A 21,114-nucleotide genomic window follows, 5' to 3' on the forward strand; every position below is an offset into this window, starting at 1 on the left:
TCTTTTTTTTCTTTTCGTTCTTCGCTTTTGCCTCAAACAGCTTTTAATTCAACAGTTCATCTGTCTTTGTTCAGCCTATGTAACCTTCTCCCCAGCTCACTCCAAGTGTGTGTGTGTTCGGGCAATAAGGGAACGGTACATGATGTACCCTGTGAAGGTTTTAAATATTCTGATGCACATGGCAGCTAATCTACAAAAAACTCCCTCCCCACACACACACACACACACACACACACACACACACACACACACACACACACACACACACACACACACACACACACACACACACACACACACACACACACACACACACACACACACACACACACACACACACACACACACACACACACACACACACACACACACACACACACACACACACACACACACACACACACACGACAGGGAGTGAGGGGATTTCTAATGTCTGTTGCTTAAACTTGTTCAAAGATCTTCTGTAACTATGTTTCGGAAACTCATTTTGCGTTAGTCAGATATATCTGTGATTGACTTTAATGTTACATTCTACCAGAAATACTTAATTTCAGGGAAATAATTATCTGAACCTCAGGAATGCCAATGCAGCAGCTGATCAACAGGTCCCATGTTGAAGATGTTGTTTTTGTTTTTACCTTGTCACTTTGTTTCTGAGTTCAAGATTCAGAAAGTCTCAAAGTAAAATCCCTCTGTTTCATACACGATTCAGCGACGCAATCTGTTCTTGCAGATGTTTGTTCAACATTAAACTGTGTTCATTAAAGCGATTTCAAATTTATTCATTGACATTGTGTCAACTTTCCCCAGAAGATCAATGTGAACACACGTCTCTGCTGCGAGTGAAACTATCAATTAGATATTGAGACGTTCTTAATTTCTTGTATTTGTTTATTTTCCCTTGGAAATCCAAACTGATGAGTTTTTAATGCCTCGACGATGAATGTGTGTTATCAATTAAATGCGCAGCTGTCATGAAGCTGCTTTGGTTGACTTTCATGACATGAATGCTTTAGTGGTGTGAGGTTTTCCTCAAGATAATTCGATGTGGTAAATCACTGCCTCAGTGATTAATGAAGGTTTTGTACTTCTTTCCTGTGGTTAAATATATTTTCAAGGTATCTGTGCTTTGCTTGAGTAGTTCTATTGACATTTTCTGATGACTTTTTACATTTCATTCCTTATATTTGAACACAAATATCAGTATTTTCTCCTCATCATATCTTTCAAGACTGGCTTGTTCCATCTCTATGAGGACAATTCAGAGGATCCAAGTATTTTGTGTTTTATATGAAGTGCAACTAGGTGAGTGTCTGTTTATTTTACTTAGAAAATAAGATTGTAGTACAAGATTAACCAACTGTATCATTGTTCATGATTAAGTGGTGTAGTGGCAGTAATAGTAATAGAAACCGAATGTGATAACAATAGTTATAGTGTGCATATGATCCTCCCCGCCAACACCAAACAAGGTTTTGTGCATCAATAAAGCTAAATCATAATTTTCGCTTTTTCTTCTTGTGTGGTTAAGTGTGATATTGAGTGTGTGAAACTCCCATTTTGGGCAAGAAGGGCATCAAGTGTAAAAACTAGCCCAGTACACGATGCAGTAACTTAATGAGGAGACCCCCATAGAAAGGAAACAACAGATAGCACAATTTACATTTCAGTTGCACCTTTTTACCATTGATCAAATAAGGAAGTTGATTCAGTACTCCTAATGCCACCAGTCTTTTCTTCTGAAATATGAGTTCTTCCACTTCAATAGTAAAAATACTGCAGTAAAAGAATTCATTATATGATCAATAGCCCCATTGATTGAACCAAAACTGTCCAACAGGACAGTCACTGACACCTTGAATAAGCCTTTTCACACGACCGTGTGACTCCATTAACATGCAGGTCTTTTTTCTTTTTTTTCTTTTTAAAGAAAGTTGTCCTCATGAATCATTCTCACACTACACTCATGCCAGAAATCGCATTAGGTCTGTTACTTAAATGCACCAGCAATGGAAGAAATTGATTTAATCATAACTTATGATGCACAAAGAAAATTAGTCAATTTGATGATGTGGAAAATAAAGCAAAAACGTTCAATTATAAGATGATTTATACACAATTATACAATATTGTGCAGTTGGTGCAGGAGAGAAGAAGAAACCTCTCAAAACAGCACGTACTGTTTTATTACCAGGCAGATCTTGGTGCCTTCACGTTCATTCATGCCGTCTACAGCTCAAATGTCCATTAAAACTGCTCACATGCAGCATGTGGTAGCACCTCTTCAAGAACAGATGCTGAATATCTCACTTTATCGTTGCAGCTCCACTCATATCACTTCTTGAACTGAAAGCGGCACTTGAAAAGTGAAAACGGGAGTCATAATATCAGATTTAGTCATCGGTATTAAAGATTGCACGTCTGAAATCGGACTTAAATGTGTTACCACTAAGGATGCAACGCTCCATTTTCTCCCTTTTTATTTTTTAATTCCACGGCTTTCTGCCTGAGGTGTGGTCAGACATCAATCAAACCCGATGAGCCGACTTGTGTTTCTTTAAGCATTAGACTGAAATGTATGACTGGGGCAACTTCAGCTTCTCTCATTTCTTCAAACCAGGGGCGATAAAGAGCATAGAATATGTGTCAATGTCCATAATAAACATGATAAGCTCTGCCTCCCTCACCACCTGTTGCAGGTCATTCCAGGTGAGGAGGCTCTCCGTGGTTGACCAATAGAAATGATTGAGGGACGGTTCACATCTGTAACAAGACTCCTCACACGGGGTATCAAAACTTCCACTTTGGCTGTTTAAGCATCTTGAGAATGAACATCTGATTTATTTAAGGGCCTTGTTTGCTCTGTGGACGGCTCAGAATACACAGCTGGACGATACCTGATAATAAACAAGCTCCCTCACTCAGTTCTCACAGTCCTCTGGTCGTCATGACCTACTGGCCTACTTCTACCGTCACAGGTCAAACCTGAGCGATTGAGAGCCGGGACGAGCGAGGCTGCTCTGTCAGTATTCAACTCTATACATGAATTGAGAGTGGTTGACATAAAAAGAAAAATGTGTTGTTTGTTCACCAACTTCTATTTTAATGAATTTCTTTGGTCTTTTTCCATTTTCCTTCTTTTCTTTTCCTCGTGTCTGTTTTAGTCAGTTTATACAAAGACACTAAACCTCATTTAGTGGTTTCATCAATCTGAAAAACATCTTATTTTTAAAGATGATGACTCGAGTCTTAAGTACAGAAGAAATTATTCAGATCTGCGTTGTTTCAGTTGCTATTCATTGATTTTATAGACTTTTTCTAATTTAAAAAGTATATTTTTTTGAATAGTGTAATAGTGTAAATATGATGTGTGTGTGTGTGTGTGTGTGTGTGTGTGTGTGTGTGTGTGTGTGTGTGTGTGTGTGTGTGTGTGTGTGTGTGTGTGTGTGTGCGTGCATGCGTGTGTGTGTGTGTGTGTTCTCCTGACCTCTTTTGTGCGTGCTCTCTGAGGTGGTGGAGGTGGGGACTTTCGCCTTGCTGTCGTCCTCGCTGGCGGTGCTGGAGTCCAGACAGATCACCTCCTGCCGGCTCGACTTCACGTCCGGCTGCGACGCCGCTGATACCGATGACGACGATACGCGTTTTATCACATCGCCTGGGAAGAGGACAAGACACCAAGGAAATGAGGGATATTGAGGAGGAAAAAACACCTGTGATTGGGAGATGTTGAAGATAAAGACAAATGAAAATAGTTTCTGTTGACGTCGTAGAGTGTGAATACAGTATTTGAAGGAGAGACAAGTGCTTTCTGCGTGTTCAGGCTCTCACCACTGGTGTACTCAGGCAGCAGTGGTACAGGGAAGTCCTGTTTTCTTGGCTGCTCCAGACGTCGCCTTCTTTCCAGCTCCTCCTGCTGGGCCGCTTTGGTCACTGCCTCCAACTGATGCTCCCTCAGTAACTTCCTGTACAGAAACAAAGAAAAACACTTCTTTATTTTAAACACTATCACATCGAACAAGGGGAACGCACTGATCCGCTCATCCAAGAAAAGTTTTGACTATTTTGTCAGTTAAACCTAAAATGTACTCATATGATGGAACGAAGTGAGCTTGCGAAGCTTGAGTCTCAGCTATAAATACATACTTTTTTTTTCAGAATCTTTAGGCTAATTTGGGGTTTAAGTGGAAATTTATTGAGCTCATTTGTAGTGTTTCAAAGTAGCAGTGATCTTGTTTCACCAAAAAGCTTTCATAAATACACCTAACAGCAATACAGGCTGATACGGTTTGCCACAATTAGCAGCAAACATAAACTAAAGCTTTAAAGATGCTTTAAAAAAAAAAAAAAAGCCAGAGTTTTGCTCATCAGAGGCAACAACCTGCGAACAGACTTGTTCTGTCTCCAATAAGTCACAATTTACACTCATGAAAAAGGTCACTGAATGAACATATTTAGTATGTACATGATGATTTTTAAAAATCACTTGAGCCTTCCAATAATAAGTTACTTTACGACTCTGACTGTTTTTGTTCTTTAAACTGCACTTGTTTTTCTTAAAAAGGACAGACTCTTTCTACTGGATTCTCCAAGTAATTGGCACCAAAATAGCAAAACATTAAAGGCTTAATAAATAAATACGATGACAAAAACTCACTGATCTGTGCTGACAAATACAGAAAATAACTCACACCAAATATCTTTCCACACACACTTACGGAGCTTATCAATGAGGCAGAGGATTCAAGGCATCATTTTGTACAGATCTTGTTTTGTAAAAGCAATTGCATATTTGAGGGTAAGTGATATTGTGTTTATTGGCAGCCTGCAGGAATGAAACTGCAGACTGAGCATATGTACAATCAGTGACAGATTTCAGCGGTAATTGGCCCGCGACGCGGTTCCACGAAATGAGCGTGAAATCTGAGGATGAGTCAAGAGAAGAAGAAGAAAAAAATATATATATATACAGTAGAAATGTGAAGAATCCCATTACCCGGCCAACAATGGTTGTTTGAAACACAGTAAGTGTCAGCACCAACGTGGGGATTGTGCCGTAATCCCTTTTATCTCACGGTTGACTGGCTTCTGCTTGACATGCAATGAGTCAGACTCTTTTAATATGTGGCTTACAGTCCTGCAGCAAAGATAAACGTAACGTAAGCAACAAAATTCATTATGTGATTGCTCGATATGTGTATTTATTAGTTTTCAGATGGAGTATTAAATACATAGAGGGTTGATGGAGGAATGTGGGTGGTCATAGCGTGATGAATCATCATGAAACTTTATAGTAGTGGTTTTTGTGTGTCAGTTTTAAGAGTTTGGATTTTACAGCCACTGGTGTCCAAGGACAATTATATCTGCACTTCATGGAAACGAGATCCTAATTCTGTGTGGGAGCTTGAACTCTTGTGGGGTCAGAAGGTCACTTCTGAGTCTGACGAGTCGCTACCTGATGTTGCGTCTCATGTGTGAGGGTTTGGAGCTCCTCTTCTTTGTTCCCGTCAGGGTGGACGGTGGGGAGGGGCTTTGGCTCGCCGGCCTGGAGTGGGGTCTGGACACGGGCTGGGACGAGGAAGGGTGGGCCGGCGTCTCCGCCGATGGTGAGGTAGATGGCGGAGGCGTGCACTGCCATGCTGCTGGGTTGCCGCCCTGAGCCTCATTCTCGGAGCTGAAGGGGGCGCTGTGGGGCTGGTCTGTGAGAGGAAAGAGGGAGAGCGAGAGAGAGCGGTGAGTGATCAATAGCCGGAAGAAAATGGTAAAAAATTGAAGAGCATTGTCAGAGCTAAACGCAGCAGACAATGTGCGAGTTAAACTCTTTTGGCAACCGATCCTAAACCAAATCGATAGTAGTGTAGTGTGATAAACTATCAAATGTCCCATCTGCCAAACACAGCAAGAAAAGTCCGAGGTTATGTGAATGTGTTCCTCATCACAGAAGAAAACACTTGAAACACAAACAAAACTCCTCAACAAAAGCTGCTTATTTCCTGAACCACCAACTTCTCCACTCTGCTAACAAGCTTATAGCAATGACAGTGATCGGAATGGGTGATGGCAAAGTGATGCATCAATCATTCGTAGAGTTGAACCCAATATTAAAGCACATCTTTTTGATGCTCAAGCTTCAGTCTCTGGAGGTTGAGATCATTTAAGAAAAAATGTAGTACCTACAAAGTCGCAACAGGTTCATAATGCTCATGTCACTGAGGCTTGATAGGTCAAAAAAAACACACACGGGTGAAAAACTCCTTAAAGCCCAGAGGATGAAAATGACCTCTGACCTCTACGTGTCACCTCCATGTGCTCCTGAGAATCATCACTTATCACTGCACACCTATCAATTACTGCCAGTGAACAATCAAATTAACTGGCAAATACTCACAGACAGTTTGAAATACTCAGCAGCGTTTTTCATGCAGCTTCATTCCTTCTTTGGTTTTGTTCAGGCTCAAGACGGGCCTGCCTGAAGTTTGGGTCTAACACTTTTATTTTCCCTCAAAACTGAAAGATACCGGGCAAAAGATACCTCTCACACTTTCACTGTGTACAAACTAATATTTAACTTGAAGGTGTTTTACTTAAAGTACGCTCAGCTTCAACGATCAGTACATTTTTCGCGTATTTTGTACTTTTTGATGACTATTCATACAGTGCGTGTACCAGGTCATGTAAATTCATTCATGCGATCAATAGTTGAGTCATTATGACTATTTACTTTTGTAATTCAGTACATTTCAGAACCTGTACTTTACTTTCGCTAATGTAAAAAAAGTTGAATCAGCAGTTGTTTATTTAAAGATATGTATCTATACTTCTAGATAATTCAAGGCCTGGAGTACTTTTGTAGAACTACAACGTCAAATGTGTCCTAGATATCTATAACCTCCTATGACTGTTGTATATTCAGGCCATTTCAGAGCTTGAACTTTTAATATCTGCCAGTTCCTTAATATTACTGTATTTTCGATGGTACTGAGGAGCTGAGTAGCATCTTACAGATGTGAGATATGTTTGCTTCTGGGATTGATAGAAGTGCTAGGAGCCACTGTAATGAACTGTGTAATGGTACAAGGTCCTGTTCTGGTAGTTTTTGACTATTTTCATAAACAGCGTCGAATTTATCTTTATGAGAAACAAACATGTCAAATAGTGTCAGCAGTGATAGGACAGAAAGACAAGAGTTATTGAAAAGTGTAGTCAACATTTAATTGCAATTTATTTACTTTCAAATAGTTAACTGTACCTTTATTTTGAGCTCCTAACAATGCAGTAATCCAGTTGTCAGGAGAAAGTTTTCTAATCTATTCATATTACAAATTAACGACACTGCATTTTCCAAACAGAATGAAGAAATGTCTGAACTGAAGCACATCTCATTGCAACATGTTAAAAACTACATCATGATACATCTGGTTTAATTTCCACGTGAATCCTTTTTTTTTTTTTTTTTTTGGCATTTGGTTCTTGCACCGTTTCATTTACCCTCAATCTGTCTGTATTTCACCTCTCTTCATCGTCTTCTCCTCCTTCTCTTCCTGTCTCTCTTTCTTAGTTGTTCTGCCAGAAACACACTGAACCAGATCCTGAGGCTTATGTAAGAGCTGGATCATAAATATGGACGGCTTATGAAACACAAGACAGAACGAACGAACACACACACACACACACACACACACACACACACACACACACACACACACACACACACACACACACACACACACACACACACACACACACACACACACACACACACACACACACACACACACACACACACACACACACACACACACACACACACACACACACACACACACACACACACACACACACACACACACACACACACACACACACACACACACACACACACACACAAGAATACAAATCAATTCCTAAATATCCAAAACAAACACGCACACACCCATCAGCCAGTCTGGCCAACCGCCTGCCTGAGACAACTGAACAAATGAGAACATGCTGCCAACACACACACACACGATTTTTTTTTTGTTTCGACATGAAAAGAAATGCAGGCAAGACACGGTCACCGCATGACACCTGGCAAATCTGTGTGTGTGCGTGCGTTTGTGTGTGTGTTCACTATGAGAAAGTGGGAACACAAACACACACACCCTTGATATATAATGGAGCTTGGAGGCTGGTGATGAGCTCACTGTGAATTCAAAAACAACTTACATAAAACGCCTCTTCAGTCCATCTATGTGATGACAAACTTCTTGATCCGCCTGCTAATGACACCGGCTCGGCTCGGTTTTCAAAAACCGAGGCGGACATTCGCGCTCTTTCATCCAGCTCCTCCTGCTGATGTCCAGATGGGTTCATCTGGACATCTGAATATACCAGATTACCAGCGTGGAGTTTGAGTGCCTCCGTAGAACATTTAAAAGTTGTTTATTTGCAAGAGTTGAGATTATCAAATTGGTGAGAGGAGTAGAGTGCAGAATAGCGAAGTTTTCTTTTCTTTTTTTGTGGCACAGAGTATACCTGATGAAAATGTCTATATATTTTCACAGAGTCGAACAATTACTACGGAAAATCTCAATCTCAACATGAAGCCCATTTTAATGAAACCTTCTGGTGCAGAAAATACTGTGAAATGTTTCAAAAACGTCTCCTATAGCTGTTGCATTATGTTGACTCTCAGTGTTGTATTGGGTTCGCACCTCCTAAGACATTTGTTAAAAAAACAAAAAATAAATGTTTTCTTTGACATTTTTACAATTTGCTTGGTGGTGTTGCACTGGAATCTCTTGCAGGCCGGTTTAGGCCCACATGCCTCGTGTTCGACAGCCCTGCTTTAAAGTGCGTCTCAAAAGCTTTGTGTGACAGCAAGGATGACGAGCTTTGGAAGGAACAGGTGAAACCGGAGCATGAAAGCCAACTTCAGGGAAGTTTATTGACGTTGCTAAACACATGCAAGCTTATGTGACGGTTTGTCCATGGACTGCTATCAGCACTAAAAAATGCAATGATCATTATTTAGATTTAGACTGCTAAACATTTTCTTTGCCCAATCCTGAGCCTAAGGATCATTATATAATCATGATTGTGTTACATTCAAACCAATACAGAATGTGCGCTCCCCGGTATTTGCAGTAGTTTTATCTTTTTTGGGCGAGTGGCTGCTTGACAGCACTGATTGGTGGGATCCCAAAAAAATATTGATGGATTGCCAGAACTCTTTTCTGAGACAGTCGTGACGCCTTATGACTCCATTATAAAACCACCCTTTTTTTATCAGAGAAATCTTCCCACAACTAATGGATGTAAATGTGAAGCAAACATTCATTTGTTTTCCCCCTCAGGATGAATGCTAAAAAGAGGAGGTCAAAGCTCACTTCTATTCAGTGAATTATCTTAAAATCCACTCAGTAGAATAGAAAGTTTCAGTACCCCTTTGTGACTGTGGCTAAAAAAACAGTGTTACACAACCTCTAGTATGCATGCGGACTGTAGATAATACAAACTGCATTCAACATGCTTCAAGAAAGAAAATCATTAAGTGAACATTAGTGCAATCCCCTTTTGAAATCATCTAAAACAGCAGCAGTTTAATGTGTTTATTTTATGACAATTTCTTAGTCTTTAGGGTTGTAAGGGTTTGGAGAAACCAATCTGTTTGTATCATAAGTTAGAGTTGATTGCTGAAAACCTGTCTTGTTTTCTTAACGGAACTATTGATCCCTAATTCTAAACACATACATGCTGCAACAACCATAATGGTCTAGAATCACATCTCTTCCAATTTGAGTTATTCAGAGGGATGAAACTGTGAATCCAACTCTGTTTTTTGAACCTCCAGTCACGAGACACGCTTTGTTTTTCTATGTAAATTTGATGTTGCCAAATGAAAACATGATAAGTGATAAAAAATGTGAAGCCCACTGGGAGTTCAGAGTGGGCTGTGGCGTCTGTCCTCCGGCTTTCACCGGCATCATGACTACCATCAAGGACTGTGTTTCTAAAATAGTAAAGAGATCCTTTTATTTCAGTGGACACAAGTTCACAGACTTACACAATCAAGCCACGACTCCATCAAGCTCATCTTTCCAACACCACCTTACAGAACAGTTACATAACAGTTCCTGAAGTGCAGAGAGAAAGAGAGAGGGGGAGAGAGAGAGAGAGAGAGAGAGAGAGAGAGAGAGAGAGAGAGAGAGAGAGAGAGAGACAGAGAGAGAGAGAGAGAGAGAGAGAGAGACACACCACCTGTCTCGACCTGCTGTTCCCGTAACACCTGCTTTTGAGATGTTTGTGTGTATTTGAGATGCTGATGTCGCAGTATTTTCCAGTGTGATGTTTTCAGCGAGAAAGTACTTGAGTCACATCGTGACCTGATCCATCGTGTTGTTTTCATTAAAGACTGGTGGGCCAATGTGTCTGCTGCTGGTTTCAGTTTAACACGAAGTCTTGGTCCGAACACGAGAAAAAGCTTAAAAGCCCTCTCGAAGACAACAGTGACAATAACAAGGTGCAGCGGCACACCTGTTTCCTCTTATGGAATAATATTTCTGCTTCAAGGAACACGAGAATGAGAGCAGGATGCAGCAGAAGAGGCCATTAGCAGATTGGCTGAAGCTACCTAAAGAGCATAAACATTTAACAACCAACCGACAAAGAAATGTGTCAGGACGAGGACATCCGGCTAAAAGCAATTTCAAGTCACTTTGCCCTTTACAAACTGGATCATGCATTCATATAATTAGTGCTCGAATTATGAGCTGAGTAACTGACATTAGTGACAATTAGCTTTTTTCCTCGAGCCAGTTGTCGTGAAAAACTGTTTTAATCAATTGGAATAATACTGCAGAGATGATCGAGGTGCAGCGAATTCCTTTAAATAAAAAAGATCATCGCAAAGGCAACACTCTGAAGTGATGTGAGGGACTTGAGCACGATTATTAAATAGTGAAAATACAAGTTGGCTTCGAGGAAAACCAGTTGATTCCGTTTCATTCCAGATTGAATATCTTTTGAGCAAGTGCATTTAAGGTGAACATGCACAAAACAGGTTTCAGAACCTGCATCACACATATCTATTGTCCATCTATTAATACTCCCTGATCGCGTCCCTGTTATGTAATTGTCACCTTATTTTTTCGGGTGCCGAGTTTAGTTTAGGAACATGTGGGGCGAGTCAAGTTGAACGAGAAGCTGGGATTCGAGCTAAACAAATGACAACATCATGTCTGAGCACCTTTTGTTTCATACGTCGGTATGAAAGGTTTTAGGGTCACAGCGCACGAATACAGACTGAAATACAGACTTCGAAGCGCACACCTTGAGGAGAATCTCACCGCTTCATGACCTGAGCAGTTATACAACGCACTTGAGCAAATGCACAAAATAAGTTGCATAACCGAGGAATTGTTCAATACTTTTCACCGAGGAGCCAAGATGCTGAAAGCTTCTCTTAAATCTCACAAAGCAAATAGACACTGGCATGTCTTTGGGTGCTGTGCAAACAATGGGGGTGACACAAGGCTGGCCTTGCTCCAATCAAAATAGTCCGTCAGAAATATGCCATTGGTTAATTGCAACGCAGACACATTATATAATGCTACAAAGATCGCAACTCTATCCAATACACAGTTTATTCACTCATCACCTCGATCCCAGCAGGCAATAAACAGCTCCTGTGTAACAACTCCTGTTGGTTTCTGATGCCAGTTTGTTCCATCTTTTTACCCCCAACAACGTCACCTTTCCAGGAACCTTTTAAAGAAATGCTTTAAAATTTACAAGTGTGTGGGTTTTAGCAAGAACTTTTTGGTTGGAAAAGATCAACATTAGAGGAAATGTGAAGGTAGACTAAAACAAACAGAATACTATGGAGAAAGACGTCAAATGAAAACTACTTGTAGCATTCCAGGTGCCATCTGAACTTGGAATTCCAAGATGTTTATAGAGATGTAAAGAGAACTTGTTTGAGACCTGAATCCCTGTTGTTGGGATTTCCTGTTACTCGAGAACTGAGGGGAGTTGATATTTAAATATGGATGCTTGGAGTTAAATCACAGTTGAATGTTTGAACACTTTAATTACTCAGACATACAGCTCTGGCTGTGAAGTTTCATTCTAGTAAATCTAATGCTTCCTAATAATTTTTCATTTTAGAAAAAAACAAACAAAAAAACCCAAAAAACAATCGCCACTTAACTGCAAAAATCTGCATTGCTTCTCTCACTTGCAAAGTTGTCCAAAACTATAATTCCAAGTCCCCAGAATGGAGGCTTAACGTCAGCCTCACACACAGTAATTACATGTTACAAGTTTAAATTCAGCTCCTGAAACCTGGACACCTAATCTAAAATTGACACTTACAGTATGTACGATGCTCTCTGAGGTGTTATCATGAGGTGAATACGAGAGGTGGTGAGCAGACGGTCGCTAGGTGACTGACTCAAACGTTCCACTGGGAGCGATGAGGAGAAAATCAAAAACAACCAAGTGTGAAAGGCAGGGGAGAGCTCGACCCCGGTCATGGCAGATACAAGCAGAGTGGAGGGAGAAAGTAATGAAGTGTCTCCACGAATCGCTGAATCATCAGGAGTCAGTAAGTGTCGCGGAGTAAACCTGCACCGCACCCGCGGCGTATTTTCTAAGCCATTAATTTGTTTGGTGGGACGCTCCCTTTGGGTTAAGAGTTCTCGACAAAAACAAGACAACATGTACTTGGGAGATATGTGACTCAAAAAAAATGTGAAGCCCCTGGCAACAGACTCACGGCTGGAGACTGTGTGTGTCTCCACAGTGGGGATCCAGAGGGAAAACGTCTTCGGCAGGGTTGCATAACCGCATCTACGTATATGTTAAGTGTTTACATAACTTTTTCAAACTGCGCTGACGAACATAACACCGCAACCGTGCGGGGGCTCTCCGTGTGTCCGTGCGTGTGTCAAGTAAGTGCCGATCCCTCGAGTGTGTCCGTGTCATGAAGACGGGGGAGATAAAGGGGACAAACAGGAAAGATTCAAATGCAGAGTGAGAAGGATGAATATGAAAGCCAAAATATTTCAACCTCCTTTAAAGAGGAAAAAAAACCACCAGATGAAAATCCCCATGTGTTTTTATCCTCAGTGGGCAGACAAGCCCCAACTGTAGAGATCGCAGTCTGTAAAATCCACCAATCACTTATTCTTTCTGAGCAATTCTGCTCAAAATGACTACAAACAGTGCTGACACAGACCTCCGACCTGTATTCCATAGAATTTTCTTTAATTGAGCTGCTAAAATAAATGTAATACTAAAATAATGATCACTTCCATGCATGACAGTGGTTTGCATCTAGAAATGAGGGGTTCAGACAGTTGATGCAAGCTGAGGCATACACATGTGCAGACGAGCCAGGAGTGTGCTACACGACATTGCGCCCCATAAAAAAAAAACATGCTCTGCGTCACCGCCACGTAGCATGAATGGCTGTTTGGATCAACAGGTAATAGAAGCCTTTTGCACTAGTTTTTAGTTTGGTCTTTATATATAATGTGTCACAACTGTTACCCTTTATTATAGTTACAATCAAATCAGTTTTTAGCTTGAGCAGGCACTTGGTAGAGTGCATACCCTCGCCAACGCCACCTTGTATGTTAAGGTTAAAATACGTTCTGTTGGTTCCCATTCTTTTGTTACTTAACACTGGCATGTGATTGGCTGAGAGTGGAGAAGGGGTGTGTGGAGCAGAGTTACCAGTGTGCTTGCAGACAGATAATGGCAACTTCAGCCCTGATGGATGGCTCACAGCGGAGCTCCAGTGTGTCTACAATGGATTACTTATCTTACCTCCCTATGATCTGTTCGCTCGCCAGATCGAATGGATTGTCCATTGGATGATGACAAATCATCCCTGAATCGTTCATGCAATTCGGATTAATAGTTTTTGCTAAAAGTTGGTAAAGTACCCTATACAGACAGACAGACAGACCAATAAATAAATAAATAAATACATGTGGATAAAAACAGAATCTTTGTCCTAACTTTCATTGGCGAAGGTAATAATATATTCAATAGTTTTACCACCCAGTTATCCCATCTCAAATGTTTAAAAAGGATATAACAGCTGGGAAAAGGCTGCCCCCTGACCCCCCTCTGAAGTTCTCTGGTGCCCCTCCAGGGGAGCTCCGCCCACACTAAGAACACCAATGATCGAAACTCAGCCTTCGCTACTGTCACTGTCCAACATTCCAGCAAATTTTCACCTAAAATGGTCTTTTCCTCTCATTTATCGGACCTCAATGTTTGTCTGCACACTGGTAACAGAAGGTCGATATGCAACTTAATCGGGATGATGGCCTCACCAACATCACACACACACACACACACACACACACACACACACACACACACACACACACACACACACACACACACACACACACACACACACACACACACACACACACACACACACACACACACACACACACACACACACACACACACACACACACACACACACACACACACAGGAAATATGAAGTCCAGCCTGAGTATTTGCCCTAAATACCAGGCTGCTTTTGGTCACCAGACCACAGTGTATAACATTTGCACACAAGTGATGAGACGCCCCGAATTAGTGAACGAGCGACTCCATTGTTTTCACTATTTTTGTGTATTTTCACATCTGGATCTTTTCACAAAAATATCTCACAAAGTCTGCGGTTCATTTTTTTTTTCGGTCACTGACCGAGATGTGAGGGGATAAATAAAGCGAGTGAAGTGGACAGTCGGTCCGTGTCGTGCCCCGTCTTCCTCCCGCTTTTCTATGTAAGCAGATTACGGATGACGGCTGACATTTTACTACTACACAGCTGGAGAATCCTCCACGTCACAAACACACACGTAACAGAGGACGCACTGTTGGGTTATTCAACACACACGCGCGTGGGGGGGATTCCAGGAAGTAAACCAGAAGGAAAATGATACAGAATTGATCGTAAACGAGAATTAAAACTGTTCATTTAATCACATTGGGCAAGAACAAAGTTCCAGAAGGTCTCAGCTGGATGATTCAACATTAATCAATTTTGTGTCCCTCTTTTCCAGGAATCATAAATGTAGCTATTCATTTTTGGTTATCCAACATGTTTTGGAAAATGTGAATGGGAATTGTGTAATGCTTGACTTTTGTAACGGCACCGAGAGGTCAGTTTGTGGGAGTCTCGATGCAAAAATAAAATCCCCAAGTTATTCTAAGCAAAACCCAAGGCACGTGCGTTCTCAGCAGGATATACATTATCTCCTCATCTTAATAATTTGTGTTAAAGAGTCATTCAGTTTTATAGTTGCTTTTTGCGGTAACTCACCACTTTCTTTCGGCAGAAGATTCTTGAGCGTTTCTCCCCATTTGACTAAATTCCTGTGGTCACACTCGGGTCTTTGACGAATCCAAAACATTTTGTTGAAAGTTAGTTTTAGCCGATTTGACTCGGGGTATATTTCTGTGAAAACTGAAAACGCTTGCTTTGTCACGTTCAGCGCTGTGTGAGAGTTACTCATCAGCTGTTAGTCAGTTAAAAACGTAACTTAAGTTTGAATCAGAGGCTGTAGTGTAGATGCAGATGATTAGTGGTTCAAGAGAGACAGATGACACCGGTCTTATTTAACCCCCTGCTGTTCTTGTTATGCACAGTAAATGTGTGGTGTCATCATATGATAGTGAGAGATCTCACAGCTAGCAGCAGAGAGACTGCTGATGTTTCTTAAGTTACCTTCGGGGAAAAAGTCATTGCGACTTGCGTCATAGGCGGCACTACAATGACTCAACACTGCCACCTTTTACATATAGATAAAATTGTGAATGCAGCCCCTTTAAGGCCAACAACTTTTAAAGATCAAAATTGGTGCACACAACATCTAACAACACTTTCCTGACAAGGTCTGGAGGGCTTTTGAGTACTTTGACCATGATGAGTGCACCAGTTCACAATCAGGAACATTTTGCACTAATTAGACTTCCATGAGAGCAGAGACAGGAAGAGGTGGTTCCAAGAAGTAAAACAAAATAGGTCGCTTGTCCTCAATGTACATGACTGACAGACGTACATAAGCTCCTTGTTCTACACAAAGGCGTTTGATCACATTTCTGACATGCATGAAATAACAGGGTGACACTGTCTCCATCTGCTTCTCATGTTCTCACCTTTCCACCCTGCCCCTTCCTCGTCTCTCGTTCTCTTCCACCTCTTCATTGGCTTTTGGCTCTACCTGCCAACACCTTCTCTTCATCCTCCCCCTGATCAATTACCCGTCTGAACCTTTCAGTCTGATCTTGGACTTTCTCAAACTTCTTTCCTCCTCCACACTTCTGCTCTTTTCACATGCCACTTCTTCTTCTCCTCTGCCCTTCGCTTTCTCTTTCATTTTCACCTTGTTACCCACATCCGTGTGCAAGTCCAAGCATGCTCAGAGTTGATCACTGATCCTCCCTGTTACACAATTACCTCCAAATGACATTCATTTAGGATACAGTATCATTCAGCATGCTGCAGTCTTTCACAGGTATAATTAGTCTGACCGTGTGCTCCTTCACGGGCAGACTGCACATCGCAATGTACACTCTGTTCTTTGCTCATGACTTGAGGACGCTCTGTGACTTGACTGAAAGAGAAGTTGTGACCGAGCAACCGAGGAAATGCAATAACGGGCAGTCAACGGTCTGTATTTAAATGTTAAATGTTAAACCAAAGTAAACACAATGACAGACTTAGTAAAGTAGGTACACGATCTTTTCAATTACGTCCACATCAAAAACGATCCTACTAATTCATTCAAGTTTCCCATGATCAATTCATGTCATCATACTGGGTTAAAGCTCGAGGTAGTGCATCGTACCGAGACGCTTAAGCACAACTCAATTTAACAACACATATAACTACAATGGTAAAAACTTGACTGTTTCAACTTTAAAGGCCAGACTGCTTAGAACAACATGGAAAAATACATTTGCAAAGACAGCGTTAAACATTTATTGTGGTCATAACTTAGCAGAATGAGGGCTACAAAGAAGGGTCAGAAATTTGAAGACTTCTATGTCACTGAAGGATTCACTTTGATGCTTCTGAGTATCGAACATGCCTCATGAAATCGCCAACCTGTAACCGAGATCCATCTCGAAATCTGTTCAAAAACTGCTCAGCAGATTGAAGCCAAAGAAGTTTTAAGTCATTAAGGAAGCCAGCAAACCTCAGAAGGCAAAGCTGCTGATTTTATCTGAGCGACAGCTTCCAGCCCAACAAAGTGCTTGTGAGAAAAAGTAAAAGTGTGGTGGTGGAAGGTAGAAAAAAAAAAAAAAAAGCGATGGTTCAAGGGTGAATGTATTAACGGGGTCAGTGGGCTGCTTTAAGAATGGAAACATGCAACACCCAAAACTTCTCATTTGTTTGGCTTGAGAGGACGCCTCAGGAGGCTGTGGCTAACAATGAGACAACCTCCTTTTTTTTTTTAAGTGTCCTATTAGCTTTTCCACTGACTAAACACACACACACACACACACACACACACACACACACACACACACACACACACACACACACACACACACACACACACACACACACACACACACACACACACACACACACACACACACACACACACACACACACACACACACACACACACACACACACACACACACACACACACACACACACACACACACACACACACACACACACAGAGAGACAGGGATTGAAAGTTGCTCCCTAACAGACAGACAGGCTATGGTCGTGTCGGATGAGGAGGGACGCTTATGTAACTGCTGCCGCTGGCTGTTACACAACCAGCATGTTCCCAAGAACCTCACGTCCTGTTCGTGGACACACAAAGATGCACCGCGTCACTCACACCCGGCACACACACTCTTAAGAGCAGCGAACAAAGTGACAATTAAAGTACATCAAGGGTCTGACACACACACACACACACACACACACACACACACACACACACACACACACACACACACACACACACACACACACACACACACACACACACACACACACACACACACACACACACACACACACACACACACACACACACACACACACACACACACGCGCACACACACACACACACACACACACACTCTTTTGGTGAAACATGATTCTGCACTGAAACACTTGAAAGTTCTGTCAGCGGATGGATTTTGTGCCTCGCTCCATCTGATTCACGTTGTTCTCCTACTTTTACAACTGCAATAATGGTCATAAACACAAGGTGCCGGGAATGATTTAATGACAGACAGCACCATTATATCATCTCTGGGGATGGAGCACCGACACAACCAGGAGTTTTAATTGTGATAGAAAACTTCAAACAGTTGATTTACCCACTTTCTGTTTAACTTGTTTAAAATTTAACTATAAAATCCGCCACACGTTTCTGATTAAGAAGATTAAAACATGTAGATGCTTCAATAATGTTTTTAAAAAATTTTTTTATCGCAGATGTACAAGCAGGGCGACATAATGTATCATTACTTTAACTGTCAGCTGGTCAGGGTGAAAGACAGAGGACAGAGAAACACACCCATTAACAACTGCAGGAGACAAGAACCTTCGAATTAACCCAACAAGCATTTTTCTTGTATTGTTGGAGGAAATCTGAGTACCTGAAGGACCTCACACAGCACACAGTAAAGCCCCAAGCCCAGGCTCAAACCAGGGATATTCTTAACGTGAGGCGAGACCAATGACCACAAAACCACCAAAAATATTAAGAAGTGTCTTCTTGATTGAGTTTTTTCCCCCCACTTCATTAAAATCAAAATAAAATTGCTTGAGACCTGAGCACTTCTTTTAAAATTGAGTGGTATACATTTGACATTCTGTTAAAAACAGGAAGGAAAAGGTGGGTTTTTTCTGTAGCTCTTGATGTAAAAACTCTTCCCCTGAAAGATTTCAACTTAAAAAAAATAAATAAAAAAAGCATTACACCAATTGGTTACATAACTTGTCTTAACTGAGATAAAAATAAACTATAATTATAATAAAAGTAAATCATCTCCCAATATGAACGAACACACACACACACACACACACACACACACACACACACACACACACACACACACACACACACACACACACACACACACACACACACACACACACACACACACACACACACACACACACACACACACACACACACCTCCCTTATATAACCAGCCGCCCTGAATGAGTTATTAAGGCTGCGTTATTAGAGTGAGGCAGGTGAGTTATGAAACCCTCCTGCTGGCAGTGTGTGTGTGTTTGTGTGACACAAAAATGGTGAAGCGGCCAGAGACGAGCACGACAAGGAGTGGCGGCGGTAGAGAGACAATGGTGGAGCAACAGTGAGGCAGAGAGAGAGAGAGAGCTAGAGAGAGAAAGAGCACAGCAGAGGGGTGAGGTGAGGTAGAACAGGCTGTTTGTAGGCCAGTGTGTCACTGCTGCTGAGGAGGAGGAGGAGGAGGAGGAGGAAGAGGAAAGAGAAAGGAGGAGGAGCAAACGAGGCGGAGAGAACACACACACATGCACACACACGCAAAGTCTGGTAGCCGCTACCCATTATCAACATGTACCGGTCACATTATCGTCTGTTACGTAAGCCCTTCCTGGCAGCATTTAGGACACAAGGTGTACTTACATTCTCTGAACCGCCTCAGAAAAGCCCCACCTACTCAAAACCTTGCTGCCTAAACCTTCAAAGAAATGCATATTGTAAAACATCAGATTAAATAAAGAAAAGTTGAATGTGCCTCTAGGTCTGCTGATGCCTCATCAGTTCAGTTTTCTCACCTCTAAAGGGAGGTACTGTAGACCTGAACTACACAGTATCGAATATTTTCAGGCAAAATTTTGCAAAACTTAATGAAATCCACAAGCAGTCTTGTAATGCCACATTGTACCACTAGATGGTGAAGTGAGACTTCCTCTGAACAGATCAGAAGAATCAGTAGCAGCCGTTTTGAGCAAGAGTTACAAATAGAAGTTCAATAAACATAAATAACAACTACAAACTCACTACTGGCGCTCACTGGACAACAGTGACATCACTTAAAGACCTCACTTTTTACTACTCATTATGGTCCACTGTTGTTAGATTATTTGGGATAACTGCATGCAAATTTGAAAAGATACAAGTTCATGGAATCATTGTTGCTGACTGACTCATTTGAGCTCGTAAGAGTTTGCTCTTTTTTTGAGGAGTAGTGATCGCGGTGAAAATGTACCTTGTGTCTAAAAGCCTGAACTGTGCCAATACTCGGCCGGCTATCAATACACTTACAATAATGTTTCATGTTTCACAGACACAAGCAGCACTCCAGGACAACAGGAAGCAGGAATACTCGATTTCTTCACCACAAGCATTAATATTCATGTTGTACTGCTTTTGTTGGACATTTCAGCAAACGAGAAAATCTAATTCCATCTGTTCAGATTCAAACCTTTGTCTTGGAAATCAGCTTAAAATTGCTTGTGTGCATTTGAGAACTGTTTGTTTAAAGTCTTACCACAAGCAACCTTGCCTGGAGGCTGGATTGTATGTAAACTTTTATTCCATGAAGGTTTTGGATTTGAACACCTCGTCTGATGGCCAATCAGGTCACTTGTAGCCCAGGTCTCCACAATGAATCGATGCACCATACCAATGCTAGTAACAACCTTCTGCATTGGCTTGCCCGTCAGTGGTTGATCATTTACATTACTCAGCGAGGAGCAGTATCAAGAAGCATTTAAAGTAAACTCTTCAAAATCTTATAGTTGATATAAAGAGTTGTGGTAAAATGAGGTTTTATCCAACTAATCGCAGAGGAATCTTCAAATAAATATGTCTAGAAGTTCTGTAATGGTTGTTTGGGCTGCGTACACGCCCTGTCCCCAGGATGTTCACCATCTGATCACCAGTCTGCTGTAATGTAACATTATACAGCACTGCAGCTATTTAATGAGAAGCAGAGACGGGGCGAAGACAGTGCAAGAGGGTGGAGGTTGAATAAGGTGAAATGCAGACAAGAGGACTTCATTAGGGAGCGCAGTGTAACGGAGGCACACACACAAAAAAAGAAAAGCAAAGGTAAGGATGAAAGCT

The 21,114-nt window shown here is 41.5% G+C and overlaps 1 protein-coding gene across 1 annotated transcript in view; it reads right to left on the reverse strand.

Moving 5' to 3' along the window:
• LOC308113115 (helicase ARIP4-like) overlaps window positions 1-21,114 on the reverse strand; it is a 35,919-nt gene that overhangs the window by 11,751 nt on the left and 3,054 nt on the right. Inside the window, exons 2-4 of the mRNA XM_080469096.1 lie at window positions 5,453-5,696; window positions 3,829-3,962; window positions 3,488-3,655 (exon numbers count right to left, since the gene is read on the reverse strand). Of these exons, the coding sequence (XP_080325222.1) occupies window positions 3,488-3,655; window positions 3,829-3,962; window positions 5,453-5,696 (546 nt within the window). The remainder of the gene's footprint in view (window positions 1-3,487; window positions 3,656-3,828; window positions 3,963-5,452; window positions 5,697-21,114) is intronic.

Source organism: Lipophrys pholis (assembly GCF_963383615.2).
Source record: "Lipophrys pholis genome assembly, chromosome: 8".
Taxonomy (NCBI): Eukaryota; Metazoa; Chordata; class Actinopteri; order Blenniiformes; family Blenniidae; genus Lipophrys; species Lipophrys pholis.